A 17,658-nucleotide genomic window follows, 5' to 3' on the forward strand; every position below is an offset into this window, starting at 1 on the left:
CAGCATCGCTCCTGCCCTGCGTGCCCCAGCCTCCTCACCCAGCCAGGGCCCTGCAGCCAGCAGCTCGTGGAGAAAATCTTGGGCATTGCCAGGACCGTCATCTTGTTTGCTCATTTTCATTCTGGCAGTTTGATGACCTGACCTCCCTCGAGCACTTCTCTCTGGTCCCCCAGGGCAGGGCACGCCCAGTGCTGGCATCAACAGCCACAGAGGCGGCAGGGGGTCAGGGGGACAATGAGGGGCAGCGCAGCGGGGCCACGCTTACGGTGCTGGTGCCGTCAGCGCTGCGGGGTGGGTGCTCAGGCACTGCTGGGTCACCGGTCGGACCCGACGATCTGACCAAGTTCTTTTCCAACCAAAATGATTCTCTTAAGCCCTGTGCCCCCCCAGCAGGCCAGCAAGCTCTGAACAACCACAGGTTCTCACTCTGAGCATAACTGCTCGCGTTGTGACATGCTTCAGATGCAGACGTACACGTGCCCAGGGAGGTGGCTGCCCCCCACCCTGCTCCCAGCCCGGGCGCACCACCAGACGTGGCTCTCTGCCTGCTGGTGCATCCACTCCAGTTCAGTCACTGAGGTCTTGCACTTGAAGTTCACCCCCAGGTCAGTTTTATTGCACTTTTATTTACAGAAAACACAGAAATAAAGCTTTTACCAAACCACCCAGTCACTTTTTTTTCCCCTTTTTCTTTTTTTTTTCTTTTTTTTCTTCTTTTGTGGGGTTTTGGCACAAATATCACAGGTGTTACCAAACAACCATGTACAAGCAGCTGCCCAGCCGCCCAGCCCAACAACAGGACTTAAAACAGACGGACGTGTCGCACCAAGATTGAAAACGAGGAGGTTGTTCCACGTTCAGCTTTCAGTCTAACCTGCTCATTAGGGGGCAAGGGGAGTTACTCTGGAGGGGATGACACCATTCATAAATTATATTTATATTTACCTCTTACATTGTAAAAGTAAACAGTGCAAAAGTACAGTACCTCAGGTACCCTTCGGTTTGGAAAGCTTGAAGGTTGCTTTATACATTTTGTGTGATTTGTAAACATTGTTAACCCATCCACAGTTCTAGCTCTTGCTGGGAGAGACCCGACTCCTCTTGCGTCCAAAACGTATTGAAGGGGCAGCCATCGCTCCCCTGGACTCCGCTGTTGAGATTCCCACTCGAGGTTTAGTGCAAATTTTGGAGAGAAAAAGACAAGAGAGAGAAAGAGAGAAAGAGGGGGGAAGAAACAAAACAAAAGAAAATAAAATAAGGCAACAGTTAGAAACAGTCCGTATCAAAACCGGCCACCCCAGGGCTGCCTTAGGAGAAGGGCAGGAAGTCTCTCTCCTCGACCAGGCTGATGGAGAGGTTCTTCAGCTCCTCCTCGGAGCCAGCGGTTTTGTAGCCAAGCTGTGCCAGCACCTGCTGGCAGGCGTGCTGGGTGAACGCCACGATCTCATAGGAGAGCCGGAACCGCCACTTCTCCGCCGTCGCCGCCGAGTTGCGCACTGTCCCGTACTTGTGTTTGGAGGAGGACCTGTCTCCTCGGGTGTTGTTCTGTATCCAGCGCTCGACGTTGCTGTCCATGGGGATGCCCAGGAAATCGTAGATTTCCTCGGTCTTTTTCATGGGATTCCTGGCCAGGTCTTCGTACCGCACCAGCATGTACTTGCCCTTGAGCCACGGCGGCCGGTTGAGGCCGGTGGACACCGAGTTCCAGAAGTCCTCGCACACCGTGGTGAGCTGGGTCACATCCAGGTTGTACGGCTTCCTTCCAGTGCCATCCCAGATCCTCCACAGCCGGTAAGTGTCCCGGAAGGTCTCGCTCCGAGACGCCAGGATCCCCCGGGGGTCCCTCACCAGCTGGATGACCTTCAAGTTCAGCCGCGGGTCCTCCACCAGGGCCCGGAGGTCGTTGACCTCGGGCACCCGCACGGTTTTGATGGCCACGTGCCCGTGCTCTCTGCAGGACTCGGTGGCCAGTGTCAGGTTCAAGGTCCCGCACTTCTTCACGCAGTCTCCTTCCTCCAGGTGGAGATCGACGGCTCCCAGGGACTCGCAGACGGGCGGCGAGCACAGGGCCTTGCTGGCTCCCCTGCGGAAGAGGCGGTCGGTGGTGTGGTTGACGGGCTGGGGTTTGATGTAGTTCTCCAAGAAGTAGAGGTCGCAGTCGTACAGGCTCCTCAGCAGGTCTCGGCTGGCCCCCAGCATGACCCGCCGGTCCGTCGTACTCTTGCTCTGGGTCAGCTTTGGGATCAGAGTGTACTGGACATGGTAGAGGGGCTCAAATAAATAGAAGACATCGAAGTGCTGGTTAAACAGCTGCCCGACAAACGAGGAGCCGCTGCGGGTGGTGGCGAGGATGAGGACATGCGTCTTCCTGGAGAGGTTATATGAGAAAGTGGGGCTCTCGTCACACAGCCTGTCGGCCACGTCGGTGTCCTGGCTCAGGCTGCAGTTCACGGGGTTGGGGTTGGGGCAGCTGTGGAAGGACTTGGCAGTAAAGGTCCGGATCGCCGTGTACTGGATCGCAATGGATGCCACGGCTAGTAGGAGGACAGCCTTCCAGGAACATTGCATGGCTGGTCACCTTCATGGAGCTTTTTCACAGGTCGTCTCAGTGTCTGCAACCCAACAGAGAAGTCACGGGTTGAGCAAGGACTGCTAAGGAGGACGCAAGCATCCTGCTGCTGGGGGTACCACCAGATGCCCTCCTGATGCCCGTATGTCAGCCACAACCCCCGTGGACCCGCCAGGCACTGCAGAGCCCTGTTTTGGAAAGGAAGAGCAGGCAGAGGCTGGCAAGCCTGGAGACATGCCTCCATCCAGGCCTTCCGCCCGAGGGTCTGCTTCCTCCCAGGCTGGGAACATACACAAATCTGTGCCCCACAGCTCACCCCGTGCCCTGCAGCCCAGGCAGGGGGATGTTCGAGCTTGGTGGCTGCACTGTCTATGTGCCTCCACCCAGCTGCTGCCAACCCTCCTCCCCAAGTGCCTCGTGAGTCACTTGTCACCCCATCAACCAGTGCCTTTGACACCCAGTGCAGGAGCCACAGCAGGGAAAGGGCAGGGGCTGGTGCTGAGCGCTGCCTGGGGAGGCTCGTCTCCATCCTTTCTGTCCAGCTGGCAGGACAAGGCATGGGCCATCCAGGCCAACGGCCTCCTGCTTGGGAGCGGGGCGATGGCTCTCCTAGAGCTGCAAACCTCTCTGCTTAGAGGTTCACCAGCCAGGCTGGCTCAGCCCGTCAGCCTCTGGGGACAAGCAGCAGCCAGAGTTGTGTCCTTGCTGCCAGCCCGATGTGCCCCCAGCACTGAGCTCATTGTTCTGGCCAGGTCCTACTCGGCTCTGGGATTCAGCCTCCCCTCCTGTCCTGAGCGCCAGAGCAGGGTAAAGCAATGCCACAAAGGAGGAAGCAAGAGAAATGGCATCGTTCCATCCTCTGTTGGCAACAGCGCAGCGTGGGTGGCCTCGGCACCAGGGATGGGTGCAGGGAAGGGCAGGGCTGTAGTGGCACAGGTCAGCTTTAGTGGCGCTGACCCCTGCCTTGCTGCTGCCCGAGGTGGAGCAAGGGGTGGGGGAGCTGAACTGGGATGCTCCAGGACGGCTAGGTGAGGGCATCCCTGCCATGCCTGGGGAGCTGTGGCATTGTGGGAAGGGGATGTGACGGTGGTGGTGCTCCAACATCTCGCCCCGTTCACTAACCGGATTACATTCACAGACTGCCCTGCTGCTCTCCAAAGCACAGGGCTTCGCATCCACACGCTATCACTCCCCAAGGCCAGTGGGGCTGGGGGGCAGGAGACAGCAGTCTCATCTCAGAAACCCTAAAGAAGCTAAAACCCCTGTGCAGCAGAGACACCCCGGTATTAGCAATGGCTTTGAAGCTCCCCTGCACACACTCCCCCTCGCCCGCCCTCCTTCCATGTTGTTCCCCTCCCCACAGTGTGTTACTCTGCAGCCACCTGCAAAGAGGGGACAAACCCAAGTATGTCTGCTTCCCGCTGAGCGGACCCCTTCCCTCCAACAGCATCATCACCCCCATTGCTCCCTCTTCCCCACCCCTCTCACGCTCTCCGCACGTCTCCCAGGAGAGCATGGAGCCGGCCCCGAGCTGATGGTGCGCACCTGGTCCCTGCTCAGCCCCAGCACACGGGCCACAGCATCTGGGGCTGTCAGAGCCGCTGCTCAGCTGAGGTCTCCAAGAGAGGCCAATGGGCCAGCAGCAGATTTCAGCACACGAGGCCCGTTCAAGCCCAGAACACGCTGAAATCTCCGACGGGCTCGGGATGGTGCAATGCTTCTGGTGTGCGTCCCCTGCAGAGACCACGGCAGCTGGCATGACGTGTCGTCCCCACCTCCTCAACGTGCCCCTATCCCCAAAGATGCCCAGCGAGCAATGCCAGGAGGGCTGTTCAGACCTGCAGGCGAGTCAAAATCCTCCTTCCTTTCTCTTTTAATTATTATTTTTATTATTTACCAGTTGCCCCAGCTGCTCAGTACAGGCAGGAGGCTGCAGGAGCTGAGACCTCTCGCTGCGAGCAGTGGCTTAGAGCTGGGCCCCAGCACAGGGGCTCCGGCACAGCTGCTTGCAGGTGACCCCTCTGCCAGCCATCACCGTGTCTGCACGCTGAGAGCCGTGCTTTAGACTCATAACGATGCTTTGAGTGAGGGATGCTTTCTCCTGGGCTGCTGCCTGCCAGGGATGTGGCACGTAGCCGGGGGACCAAAGTCCTCGGTCCAGGTGCTTGGCTATTGCTGCTACTGGTTTGGGGTTACCCACCCTGTAGAGGGGAGACCTGGCCCCAGCATCCACTATCTCTATCCCTCGGAGAAAGTGTTTTTTCTGGATCTGCTAAGTCAGGGCAGGACAGGAGGGTCCCTGCTGGCATCTCCTGGCCCAGGGGGCTCCTGTATGCTGCCTAGGTGGGAGCTGCAGTGGGAGCACTTTCCTGCTCTCTAGTGATGGCCAGCCACACTGCATCCTTCACACAGCCTCAGCTTCTACCCCTGGCTGCGCTGCTGATGGATGCTGGAGCAGATGCAACTCGGATTGTCCTGGGATGCAGCAGAAACCCACTGCCAGCTCCCCTGCAAATGGCAGCCAGAGCCCACATGCCTCCTTGGTCCCAATTCCTGCTGGATCACTGGCCGCGAGCTTTTCAGGTTCTCCCCCCACCTGGACCCACTCCCCTTTGCAATGCACCGAGCTGCGGAGGGGAGGAACCGGGGCATTTCAAGGCACCTCCGTGGCAGAGCAGGCGTGAGGATACAGCCCAGCTTCAGCCTCGGATGCCCCTCATCACCCTTCACGTTGGCAGTGCCAGGGAGAGGCAGGTTCTGGGAGAAGTCTTCCCTCCCTGATGTCTCATCTGTGGCCTTTAAAGCCAGCTGGAGCCTCCTCTCAGCCCCTGGCCACTCTCCCACCTCCTCCCATCACTGCCTGTCCCCAAGAGGCTGCGGTTCCCACTCAGCCCAGCCCCTGGCTTGGGAGGCAGCGGTGCCTGGCAGCTGAGTGCTCTGGGGCAGCACAAGTGCCTGGCACCTGGGAGCTGCCAGCATGGCTTGGGATGACTTCTATTCACGCTCCACCTTGCTCATCCGTCCAGGCTGGTGTGAAACACCTGACAAGGAGGAGCCGCACATGGCTCCGCAGGGCTCAGAGCAGGCTGGTGGAGCAGCAGCTGCAGCCAGTGCACTGCAGGAGGGTGTCTCCCGCACACAGGCGCAGCAGGTTTGCCACTTGCTCTCCCATCCCTGCCCTGAGGGACCTTGTTCTTAAATTGGCCCATTCCTCTTCAGGATACCAGAGCAGCACCCGGAGCGAGGGCTATGCCGTGTGGGGCTGTGTCCGAGTCCTGCGTGAGGCATGCGCTGTTTTGCCTCCTCAGCCCTAGCCTGTGGGATGCTGCGACCATGGGAGTTACCCGAAATGCTGCCCTCACAGATGCCTCTCTGCTATGAAGTGCTGCCGGCTGGAATGTCCCTCTGCTCTGCCTCCAGCTCGGCTCCACCGAAGACAATGAGCAGATGCAGCCCCAAGGCGGGAGCCGGGTCGGGCAGGTTGCTCCAGACAGCTGGGGCTCGGAGATGGACACTTGGGGTAGGGGCAAGTCACGTGTACTTTCCAGCCCCCCAGCACTGCTGGTGCTGCGAGGGGCCTGCGAGAAGGCACGTGGGCTCTTTTTGCACTGGGCTGGGGTCACTGCTGCCCCATCCCTGACCCTAAACCCCTCCGGTCACAGCACGCCAGACTGCGCTGCACTGCCTTGCCTGCATCCCTGTCGGCTGCCTGCAGCTGCACTGGGACCAGGCTGTCCCCGAGGGATGCTGAGCCTTTGCTCTCCCCCACCCTGCTTCCTGCAGCCTTGAGCCCAGAGGAAGGGAGAGGGTGGGCGAAGGCAGTGCAGCCTCCCCCACCCCACAAACAGCGGTGGGTCCATAATCACCTGCCTTCTTCCTCTTCCTCCGCCACTTCCCCTGCCTCTCAGCAGCGCTCCAGGGAGGTTGAGCAGGCAAGAAGCCAGCAAGACAGCCCAGGAGCGCTGGGAGATCGGAGGAGATGAATTAAGCCAAATGGCATCTGTGAGTCACCAGCACAGGGAGCAGGGAGCGCGGCCGCCAGCCACAGCACAGCGGAGGCCCAGGAGGAGATGCCGAGTGGTGGGCTCCCATTTCGGGGATGGTCTTCCCAGGTCGGAGGGGAATGACCTGCTTGTTGAGCTGCCGTGCCGGAGGCTGCGCTGGCAGCTGAACTCAGGTGCTGCCAGGCAGGCGGGACTCAGCAGGGCGGCTGCAGGGCTCAGTGCCACTCGCACATCTTCCCTCCACAAGCAGGCGGGTGTTACACCTGAGCAGCGTGTAGGGAGCACTGTGGCACCCTCCTACTCGGGGCAGGGGGGGCCCACGGCATCCGCAGGCTGCCCTGCCTCTCACCGCAAGTCTTCCTCGCAGGTTCCCTTCCCAGAGGCGGCCGTGTTTGGGCAACTGGGGGGTGCCGGCAGCTTTAGGCAGGAGAGCTCACAGTAACCGACACTGACAGTGCTGTTTCCAAGGCTCTCACAGGGCACTCGAAACACCCTGCTCCTCTCACTGCCTCCAGCCTGTCCCTCTCCCTCGACAGCTCCCCAGAAGTTGTACCCTCGGCCCGGCTGGGCTCATCCTGGGCTCCCTTGCCGCTGCCAGGGAAATCCCTCTGCACTTCCCCAGGACAGGGAGGAAGGGAAAAGGAGTGGAAGAAGGTGCAAGGGTCCGTGCAACGCAGGTGCCGGCTCCAGCCCTGGCACAAGCAGCGGCAGCAGGGCGATGTGCTGGAGCAGCGCCTGTGCCCCTCGAGCCCTTCCCTGGTGCCGGCACCCTCTCCCCCCCGAGCCAGCACCCTCTCCCCCCCAGAGCCCACTCCCGCCAGCCAGGCTGTTTCCATGGAAACGGCAGAGTGACTCAGGACTTTGGGACCAGCTGGAAAACACAACTGCGAGCAGCGAACATCCGAGAGGTGCCGAGGGTCTCGGTGCCAGCAGAACAGGTGGCTGGGCACGGGGAGCAGGCAGAGCTGCCTGCCGCGCCAGTGCCGGCACGGAGGGGCACAGGGGCACAGCCCACGCCACGTGAAGCCCACGCGGGGAGTTGTGAGGCAAAACCCCTCTCCTGACACAAGAAGGCATGGCTGCAGCATGCTCGCCCAAAACGCGCCCCATCGCAGGCAGCCCTTCATCCCTGCCAGGAGGGAGACCCACACGTGCGTAGTCGCCCACAGAGTTCCCAGCATCAATTCCAGCGGCTGCACACCCATGCACCCCCATCCCCTGCCCGGCAAGCAGCACCCCTGGGTGCCTTGTCCAAGGCAGAGCAGTTGCTGGAGGGCTGGTCAGGGAGGGAGGAACTGCAGCCAGCGCCCTGCCGTGCCTCGCTGCCCAGCCAGCCGGGCTCCCGCGTCCCCCACTCCCCCCAGCTTGCCGCAGGGCTGCAAAACAACTCTCGGCCAGGGACCTGCTGGCACGGGCCCTGCTGCTTCCCCGTGTCCTCCCGCGGAGCAAAGAGTTCATCTCTTAAAACAGCGTGATGGGAAAACGGGCTGCTGATGGTGTTTAACCATGAGCATCCCACTCAGTTGCAGTGGCTTAGTCATGCTGTGGCTCTGCAAAGCCAGGCACACACAGCCTGTGGCCCACCCATCCTGGGTGCAGGCAGGCTGCACCCCCGCTCCCCAGGGGAAAGGGAGATGCTGAGTAAAGCAGCGCGGAGCAGCCCCCCTTTCCCCGCACCGCAGGCACTACCTGATTTTGGGTACCGCAACAGATGCAGGAGCAGGGCTGGTCTCCATCCTCACACCTCTCCCCCAGTAAGGCCCCCCAGCGTGAGATCCTGATGGGGTGGGAGCGAGCCTTCAGCCTTGCCTCCTCTCCAGCCGTGCAGCACTAGAGCTTCCCTGCGGTCACAGCTTCAAGCCAGCCAGGGACTCGCCGGGGACCCGCCGCCTTCCCTGGGCGAGCACCGCCCCATATGCCACCGAGTGGAGGTGCCTTGTGCCCCCAGACCTGCTCCGCTCGCATGTGCATCGCCTCCCGGGGCACTTTTCTAACAAGACACAGGACTCCAGTGCTCAAAGCCACTCCTGGCATGCTCCCTGCTCCCCTCTCTTTGCCCATCCCCTCTCCATTTCAGAGGGACCAAGAGAGCCTTTGCCACCAGATTACCGCCCGCTTTGACCAGCGCTTAAATTATCACAGAGTTTTCTATGGGGATCTGCGTTTTTTTCCTACTGGCAGTCAGCATACACATTTTGAGTTAATTAATTGCTATCAAGTAATGCCAACCCCAGCCAGTCCCAGAGTTTGCTTATCGCAACATCCACCTGTGCCTGTTTATCCCTCATCTGCTGAACTGCATCTGCCTCCTCCCAAGGATGCAAACACCCGGCTAAACCTGGTACAATATTTTTTTGTGCTCTCCCCCTTCCCCTGAGCCACCCAGCAGCCTGTTTGCGCACTGGCTCGCTCCCTCCTGGAGCGCTCCCCTGGCAGGAGCTGGAAGGCTCTGTTGGGATGAAGGCGCTCATTCACCACCTCCCAACACTCCCTTTGCCGGCCAAGGGCTGCGGCAAGAGCCCCAACCTTGAGGCGTGTGGCTTTGCTGGAGGGCTGCTTGTGCCAGGGGTGCCCTAGCCCCACTCGCCAGCCTGCCTCCTCACAGCAGCGTTATCGGAGCCCTTCAGGGGCTGGGACCTTTATCGGAGCCCTTCAGGGGCTGGGACCTTTATCGGAGCCCTTCAGGGGCTGGGACCTTTATCGGAGCCCTTCAGGGGCTGGGACCTTTATCGGAGCCCTTCAGGGGCTGGGACCTTTATCGGAGCCCTTCTGAGGCTGGGACCTTAATCGGAGCCCTTCAGGGGCTGGCACCTTTATCGGAGCCCTTCTGGGGCTGGCAGCGATCTCTAGGGCATCTGCCCGCGCCGCACCGCATCCCCTCCGCCGGGGACCCGCTTCTTCCAGGCGGCAGCTCCTCGCCCAACAACAGCCCAAGTTGCCCCGCAGTTCGCCCCCCCCCTCCCCCGCAGCTCGCCCCTCCCCGGCTCGGGGGGCCAGGCCTGCAGTCGAGCCCCGGGGGCAGCCGCGGGCGCTGGCAGCCCGGGACACGGGGGTCCCGCGGGGACACGGGGGTGCCGCGCTGGGGACCAGCCGGGCAAAGCCTCGTCCCGCCGCTGCGGGTGATGTCCCGCCGCCCTGGAAAGTTGGTGGCGCGGAAAGGGTTAAGGGAGACCCCCACCCCCCCCGCCCCCGAGCCCCTTACCTGGCGGAGCGCGGCGGCGGGGTCCCCCCCGCATCCCCGGCGGGCCCCTCCGCGGCTCCTGGGGGGGGGGGGGGCGCCGAGCCCGGCTGGGGGGGAGCTGCTGGCGGTGCGGCTCAGCGGGCCTCGCCGCGGGGGCTCATCGCTGCCGGCGGCCGCGCACAGCCCTGCCTGCCCTGCCCGCGCTGCCCGCCCTGCCTGCCCTGCCTGCCCTGCCCGCGCGGGCAGCGCGGGGCCGCCTCTCCACGCCCCTCCGCGCCGCGCCGGCAGCCGGGAGGGCGGGCAGGGGAGGGGGCGGCCCCGCTCTCCTCTCCCTCCCTCCCTCCCTCCTCCCCACGCCGGACCGCCCGGCAGCGCCCAGGCAGCGCCTCCGCCCCGCGCTGCCCCCGCCCCGCCGGGCTCCCCGCCTCTGCCCCCCCCAGCCCCCCGCCGTGGGGGTCCCCACGGGAGACGTGTCCTGGGGCACGGGGGGGCGGCTGGGGAGCGGGTATCGCCACCCCCGCAGGGCGGGGCTGGGTGCGGGGCTGTGGGTGCATCCCACCCACCCCACGCCCCGGGCTGGGGTGCAAGCAGCCCCCCCAGCCGGGCCCCCACCGGGCTTGGTAGGGGTGTCAGTGCGCAGTCACTCATTTTTCCGGTGGTCTTTGCTCATTAATAATGATAATTATAACGATAATGATAATAATAATAATAATAATGATGCTGTTATGGTGGGGACTGGTTCCGCTGCCCCAGGGACCCCCCTGCGCTGCCACGGCCGGGGCCCAGACCCACCCTGGCGGTGCGGGAATCGGGCTGGGAAGGCAGGGTGGGCAGAGCAATGGGAACACGGGGCCACAGGGACCGTTGAGGTGGCTGCAGTGGGATGGTCACATTCCTCCCAGCTTCTGCTTCTGTCTGACCCCTCCAAACGGGCCAGACATTTACTTTTGGCAACTTTGAATGGTTTTTGTCCAGCATTTGCCAGCTCAGCTGCATTTTTAGCACTTCAACTGCACGTTCACTGAAATGGCAGCTCGTGAGTCCAGCGACGCTACCACGGATATTCGGGTTTTTATATCCCTGTTTTACTGTCAGCATGCTTGGTGCTGCCGGGGCGGTGCAAGAATCACAGTGGGTTTCTTACACTCACAGCAGCAGCAGCCGGCCCCCAGGAGCCCCCGCGCCCCCCGGCAGCTGCCTCCCAGCTCAGGGATTGCCACGTCTCGCCTCCGACTCCAGCACTTGCCCAGTGGCACCACAGGGATGCGGTACCAGCATCTCCAGCAGCAGCTCAGAGCAACTTCACTCAGCGGCGAGTGGGCTACGAAAAATAGCGGAGCCCGGGTCCCTGCGCCGTAACTGTGTCGAGAGAAAACCAAATCCCTGGGAACGCTGGCCTCGCCTCCGCTCTCAGCGGCCTGCCAGGCTGCGACAGCCGTTTCAGGGCTATGAGGTTGCTTGTACATCTCAGGAAGCACAACAGCAGATCATCGCGTTTGGTGTTTAGCATTTTGGACCTGCATTTGCTGTTTGAGGAGGACCCAGATATTGCACGTCCAAAAATACCGGTATTTCTCAAGTCTTTTACGATACCCTGACAGCCCTAGCCCCTTTAATCTAATTTTAGAAAACTTTGTAAGGATTTTATATTTATAAACTGTTGGTGCTTAAATATTATTTCCCTCACCATAGCAACAGCTCCCCATCACAGCATTCGTTATACGATGCCATTGCATTGGTGTATCTCTGTTTTGAGTGAGAAAGCCCTGAAGCTGCTCGCTCTCGTGCTGGTTTTCCTACGCCTTCCAAAGGACGGGGACCAAGGCTCCTGCCAGCCCTGACTCTCTTCCTGGGGCTGGGGAAGAGCCGCACCGCTGCCTGCTGCTGGAAACACGCTGGTGGCCATGAGGTGATGCGGGTGGTCCTGGTGTCCTCAGGTGATGCTCCTGCTCAGGCCACCCCTTTCCACGGACAGGAGCTGCTGATTCACCCACCGGGGTGTCACCAACCTGGTACCTACAGACCCGTAGGTAGCACCTCCACACCAGCCCTGAGTGCCACCCACACATGGCATGCAGGCCCTCGCCAGCTCATCCTCAGATGCTTGCACTTACTCGGCACCTCTGGTGAGCGCCAGGGAGGAGCACGGAGCGGGTGTCCAGCTGGCCTGCAGCCACAGCTGTGCTCCACTCTCACTGGTGGCCAAGGCGCTGGAAGTGCAGGAATGGCAGGATTTCAAGGAGTTTGGCCGACCGGGGCATAAACTGGGCCAGGGACCAGTTCCAGGAGGAAATCAAGAGGCTCACAGTAAGAATACGAGACCAGACGGGCACCTGCGTGCTCCCCAGTCTGTCCAAAGAGTAAGGATTTGCTCCTTTCTTACACATCAGCCCAGAAACAGTCTGGGTGCTGAGACACCTGCTGAGATCCAGGGTGCCCCACAACTCAGAGCAAGCCCGGAGCGACTTGGCCACGTGTCTCCAGGTGCTGGGGACTGTCCCCCTGCCTGCGGGGCTGGTGCAGGTACCTGGAGAACTTCCGAACACCAGTGATGCGCTGTGCGTCTGCGGACACCCGGGCTTCGAACGGTGCCGGTGAACCCGGGGCAACCAAGGTAACGTGGCTGTAGAGGCTGCCTCATACAAAGGAAAGAAATGTAAGAGGTCAATGCCAAAAAATGAGGAATGCAAGAGGGGCTGAAGGACAGACGGAGGCTTCTGATGTTTTTGGCTGGGCATGATCACATTTTCTGATGTTCCCCGATATTTTAATCATTAATCTAGAGAGATGCAGTTGGTTTGAAAGTTTACATATTATAGCTCCGTATCTCTGACCGGTGAGTACTAAAATATTAACTAGGCTCCATAGGGTGTGCTTGCGGTCAGTTTGCCTTTCAGAGGGAAGGACTGCTGTGGCTGTACCTCACCCTCACCAAGAAAATTTGCTTCTGTTGAAAAGGCATCGCCTTCCTCCTGCACGGCTCTAGGCAGGAGGGCAGAGAGGCTGTGGGTGGCTTGGAGAGTCAAAAAAGCTCACCTTCTACAATTTTTACCTGAGCCCAAATGCAGTTTGAAAGCATCCAATTTCCTTGCTCGCCGGCAACAGATTTCTGCGAAGGCTTTGTATTTTCTCCTTTTGAGTTACGGTTCGAAAAATCTACCTTAACAACATAATCTGTTTGGGAATATATGTAATAAAATACCAATGTGGCTGTTAAGGTGATGTGAAGGTTACTGTTCTAATCACTCAAAACGCAGTCAGGAGCAAAGTTATGATCCTCGCAGTAATCTGGCCGCGTTACTTCCCCCGTACATCTTGCAAAACATCGTTAACATAAAGAGCGATATATTAAGGCACATAAATTTAAAGGCAGACTAATAGAAAATACTATTTGTGTGCTTAAGCATGGCATTTTGAGAGCCTGTGCCAGACTGTACCGTGGCGTTTGTACGCCCACCTGTGTGCTAGGGTTGCTCTGCCGGACTCCCCAGGCTGCAGTGCCAGCGTACTGCTCCGGCTGGCGCGGGCAGCACTGGAGGTCCCCTCCCCGCCTGGCCAAGGCTCTCCCTGCTGCAAGGAAGCGCCACGATGGTAAAAACTTTGCGGCTGCCCCTTGGGCCAAGTATGCGCAGAGGATCGAGAGGTATGTCGCGGAGAAAGAGCTGCTGTTGGCTCGCTGGCAGCTGCTCGGCGACGGCGTGGGCATGCAGCAGGGTGGGAGCAGCGGGAGGGCTGTGCCTAGTGGGGGCTGCTGCCCCCTTTCCCTGCCCCGTGGCTCCCTTCGCAGGCTTGTGGGGGGCAAAGCTCCCCAACACGAGTTTCTAAACCCTGCCGGAGCCCGGTGCTGTGTGGGGCTGGTGGGGTTACCGAAATCATTCCTGAGCACCAACTAAAATTTCTCACAGTGATTTTATTATTATTTTTTTGATACTGTGATCTTCAGGGACCGAGTCTGGAGTGTTTTGGGAACATTTGACTTTCAGAAAATGTCCTTTCTTATTGGCTTGCACGTAGAAGCTTTAACAAAAGACTTTAGACTTGACGTCCTTCTGCAGTTCAGAAGCGGTGATAAAGAGCTCATGCTATAATCCCTTCTCTTGAGGAGCTTATACACTCCGTGTGTGCAGGGCTGGTAACGTAGCCAAGGATGTGTTTATTTACCCCAGCCTCTCACTCCCCCTTCCTTTTTGCTTTTTCCTCCAAAGAGCCACGACAAGTCGATACAATGCATAACGTAAAGGAAATGAATGAGGACCAAAGCAACCCTCTCGGTGTCACGTTCTGACTTTAATATACTTACAGCATCTTGACCACAGATCAGTTTTAAATTGCTGGGGGAAGGGAAGGGAGATTCTCCTCCTCTGTGCAAAACCAAACATGACCAACTATCCATTGGTAAAAGCCCACATTTTAAGGGCCAAATATTTGCTGCCTCCGGGTACCCAGGAATTCCCGTCCTGGAGTCCCCGGCGGGGCGCAGGCACACCTCCGCCTCGGCAGAGATGCCGTCACTGCCGCAGGTGAGCTGCTCCAGAGCACCATGTGCCTGACGGTGGAACATGCCCCTCATTTCTAGTCAGAGGGCATCGAGTTTTGGCTTCCAGCCACAGGATTGCATTATGCCTTTGCCTATTAGATTAAAGAGCTATCTACTATCTGAACTGTTTCTCCTGTGTAGGTATTAATAGATCATGATCAAGGCACCTCTTAACCTTCTCTCTGAGAAGTTAAATAGACTAAACTTCTTTATCTCTCATGACAAAGCAGGGGTTTCTGGGCTTTTCAGCATTCTTGCCGGACTCTCCAGCCTACCCGATGTCTGTTTGGAAACATGGACCCCACCAGCACAGAGAGCATCCCAGCACGGACCGGGAGAGCAGCAGTGCTTACCCATCCCAGCTAAGGATCCTGCCGTGGCTCAGCACACCTGAGCCTGCTGCGAGCCCACACCGCCGGGACCCTGGGCTGATAGCCCACTCAGCTGCCTCACTCCCGAGAAACTTCCCAGGAAAAGGTCAAACCTGATGAGCTCCGGGGTTCTGCGTTACTCCCAGCACAGAAAATCATGTAAAGAGGTCACAGTGCTGTTCTCCCCCAGCCTCGTGGATCGGCCCCCAGCCACGGGCATCCCTCCCCGGCCTGTTTCCCCCTCCCTCGAGGTAAGGGCAAAGGGAAAACGTGCTGGAGAGCCAAAGCCAGTATCAAAAGCCGTATTGGACTTTCACATGTCGTTGCGTTTTTTGTTCTCTTCTCTAAAAACGTACGTCAGGCCTCATGGTGTTAAATGCCCCATGAATTGCACAGTAGTCAAGTCAACACTTCCACATGGCCTTTATCTTCCATAGTCCCATTTTCTTGGGAGTTCAAAGCACAGCAGGAACTTTAACGCTGATTCTGGTACTTTTAATAAAAATCATTCACATATTGTGAATTGTGGAAGTGATTTTTTTATACACAATCTCTAAGCAAGTTGGTTTTACCCCTCCATGCTCCCCTACGTACAAACACCAAGATGTGTGTCCCCAAGGGATGTTCAGGATCCTGGGGACCTGGAGGACAGGGGATGCTGGCCACTGGGTCCTCCCTGTGGTTCCTGCTTTCCTCTTGCTGGGCGATGATGAGCTAGTTTCTTGGGCTGATCTTGCCTGTCTGTTCAGAGTTATCTTTTGCAACGATGCTCCTGCTGGGCTAACAGAAAACAGCAGCACTCTGGTGTCTTCTAGTAAGACAGCATCCGTGCTAGCACTTATCAGACCTGGGCTTGGTGATGCCCAGCTTGCCTAGCTGGAAGCACATCCCTGGTTATGAATACAGTCCTTTTTGCGCTTGTTCTGCTATTCCCCCGGTGTGTACACTAATGAGCTTGCATTTATGGAGCATTCCTACCAGTCTTAATATTTCTGTTAAAAGGCTCTGCAAGGGCTAGGAGGGGAACCGCCTGCCACCTGCTAGCGAGGTGCCAGGTGTCCTGAGTGTAGGGGAACTGGGACCCCCCCCTTGCTAACTGCCCCCGGCTGGGCTGCTGGACACAGTGGAGTGGGCTCTGCTGGGCCTTCCAGCAGGTCTGTCCCAGTGCCCTGGGGGTTTGGGACAGATTAGTTTCCCATTTTGGAAAAAGAAGGATGCAAGGTGTTAAAGTTTGGGTGGTTTGTTGTTATTATTTGCATTGCTTTGGGGCCGTGGGGTTTTTTTTTCAGGTTGCTCTGAGGTTGGTGTGGCCATGGCCATCACGTCTGGTAGGGATCCCTGCTGAGCAGAGGAACCGTGGGAGGAACCGGCAGGTCCCCAGGGAAGACGGGGAGGCTGCTGGATCCTGTTTGCTGTGCTTGAGACTAGAGAAAAGCCTGGCGGGGGGGCTGTGGTTCTGCGCTGAGACAGTTGTGCCCCCCAACTCGGGGCATCGCAGGTGGTGAGGGGCACAGCTGCCAAGGGGGCATGAGGGAGCGGGGGTCTTGCGTGGGAAGGGGCTGCCTGCCTTGCCACGCAGTGGCAAAAGGCAATGGAACCCGCTGTGTCGGCAGCCCTGACCCAAAGAGGCAAGAGTGTTGTGGAGGGCACTGGCAGCGGTGCCCCTAGCACCCTGGAGCCATGCTTCTGCTGGAGAGCCAGGCATGACCCACGCCACCGGCACGCACAGCACCTCTTCTGCCTCCCCAGCCCTTTTGATGTGGTGTGTGACGCTTCTGCAGAGCCTTGAATTAGGCCTCGTTAGGTCCCTGGAGCAGCAGGAAGCATCAGTGGAGTCTTTCATTTCACCCTAAACTGCCTGAAGTTCACAGAGCCTCCGTGGGAGCCCACAAGCACTGGGGATGCACGTGAGCATGTGTCAGGCAAGCCCGGGAAGCGCCCTGAGCATCTGTCTGTCTCTCTAAGGACAGATGGGTCCCTGTTCACCCCCAAGGTCACCCTGTCTCCTCCAGCTGCTGCTTGGAGGGGGCAAAAAGCCGTGCACTGAAGCCCTGTGCAGCAAACCCTGTTGGGTACCAGCCCTGTGCCCCCTCCCCAAACCACTGTGGCATCCACGAGGCTGGAAAGGGCTGCCCCACTGGAGCCACACACCCCTCCGTGCCAGCGTGCAGGGCCACCCCGGGAGGGAAGGGGGTGAGCCTGCTCCCCACCGGGTCTGTGCTGGCAAAGGTGGGGAGCTGCCACCTCCCCCTGCCCTGACCTCGCTATGGTGCCCGTGTTGCTGGCAAAAGCCTCCTGGCTCCACAGCCGGGAGAGAAACTGTTTGTTTACCATCCGACAGGTTACGCAAACAGGTCATCGTGGAAGGAATTTTTCCTTTTATGCATTTCTTGGGTGCCACGGGCTGGAAGAGGCCAGGAGCTTTGCTTCTGGCACCCTGCCACCCCTTGCAGGGTGCAGCCCAGCCTGGCCCCCCACAGCTTCAGGTGCCGGATGCCTTGGGGCCAGCTTCCCCGGGAAGGCGGCTTCCCTTCCACTGGTCCACATGTGTACTGGTGGCTGTGGGAGCTTAATGTGTGTTTACTGGTGGCTGCAGGTACTGCTGAGGGCCTGGCAGGGCTGGAGTCCTGCCACTGCTCTCTCCCCGGGCAGGATGGGTCCCACTCGGCTCCAGCCCAAGGAGCAGAGTGTAGGGGGAGCACCCAGCACCACTTTGGGGGGCACTGGGGTGGCAGTGGCAATGCTGAGCGGAGCTGCAGCATCACCCCAAGGGGCTGGGGACGGTCTTGCTGGAGCAAGTCAGGTCTGAGGAGCCCCAGGAGATGTGCTGCCGTGCCGGGGTGGTGGGGCCAGTGGAGAAGGGGTAAATGCCGCGGCTGCTCTCCTTTGGGAGCTCCAGAAGTGCATGCCAGGTGCCTCGTCCTCCTGCAGTGCCCGGCTGCGGGCAGCGTTACAAACCAGCCTTTTCCCAGTGGGCTGGGAGGCCGGGCTGCCAG

The 17,658-nt window shown here is 59.4% G+C and overlaps 1 protein-coding gene across 5 annotated transcripts; it reads right to left on the reverse strand.

Annotated features, from left to right (window-relative positions):
• Positions 1 to 685: 685 nt before the first annotated feature.
• CHST1 (carbohydrate sulfotransferase 1) lies at positions 686 to 9,990 on the reverse strand. 5 transcript variants are annotated; one of them, XM_013298331.3, is made up of 3 exons: positions 8,263 to 9,496; positions 4,115 to 4,303; positions 686 to 2,612 (listed from the first exon to the last, which is right to left on the reverse strand). In XM_013298331.3, the coding sequence occupies exon 3, from the start codon at positions 2,566 to 2,568 to the stop codon at positions 1,309 to 1,311; it is 1,260 nt and encodes a 419-aa protein (XP_013153785.2). In that variant the 5' UTR covers positions 2,569 to 2,612; positions 4,115 to 4,303; positions 8,263 to 9,496; the 3' UTR covers positions 686 to 1,308. The 5 variants fall into 5 exon arrangements, 4 of the variants coding, with proteins under 4 accessions (XP_013153785.2, XP_027640928.2, XP_055654995.1 ...); XM_027785127.2 differs by having other exon boundaries at positions 4,115 to 4,407; XM_055799020.1 differs by lacking the exons at positions 4,115 to 4,303; positions 8,263 to 9,496 and adding an exon at positions 9,776 to 9,990.
• Positions 9,991 to 17,658: the final 7,668 nt, after the last annotated feature.

Source organism: Falco peregrinus, chromosome 1 (assembly GCF_023634155.1).
Source record: "Falco peregrinus isolate bFalPer1 chromosome 1, bFalPer1.pri, whole genome shotgun sequence".
Classification (NCBI taxonomy): domain Eukaryota; kingdom Metazoa; phylum Chordata; class Aves; order Falconiformes; family Falconidae; genus Falco; species Falco peregrinus.

Coding starts and splice junctions, on each gene's coding strand:
- CHST1 (XM_055799020.1), bottom strand. CDS start 2,568: ATGCAATGTTCCTGGAAGGCTGTCCTCCTACTAGCCGTGGCATCCATT.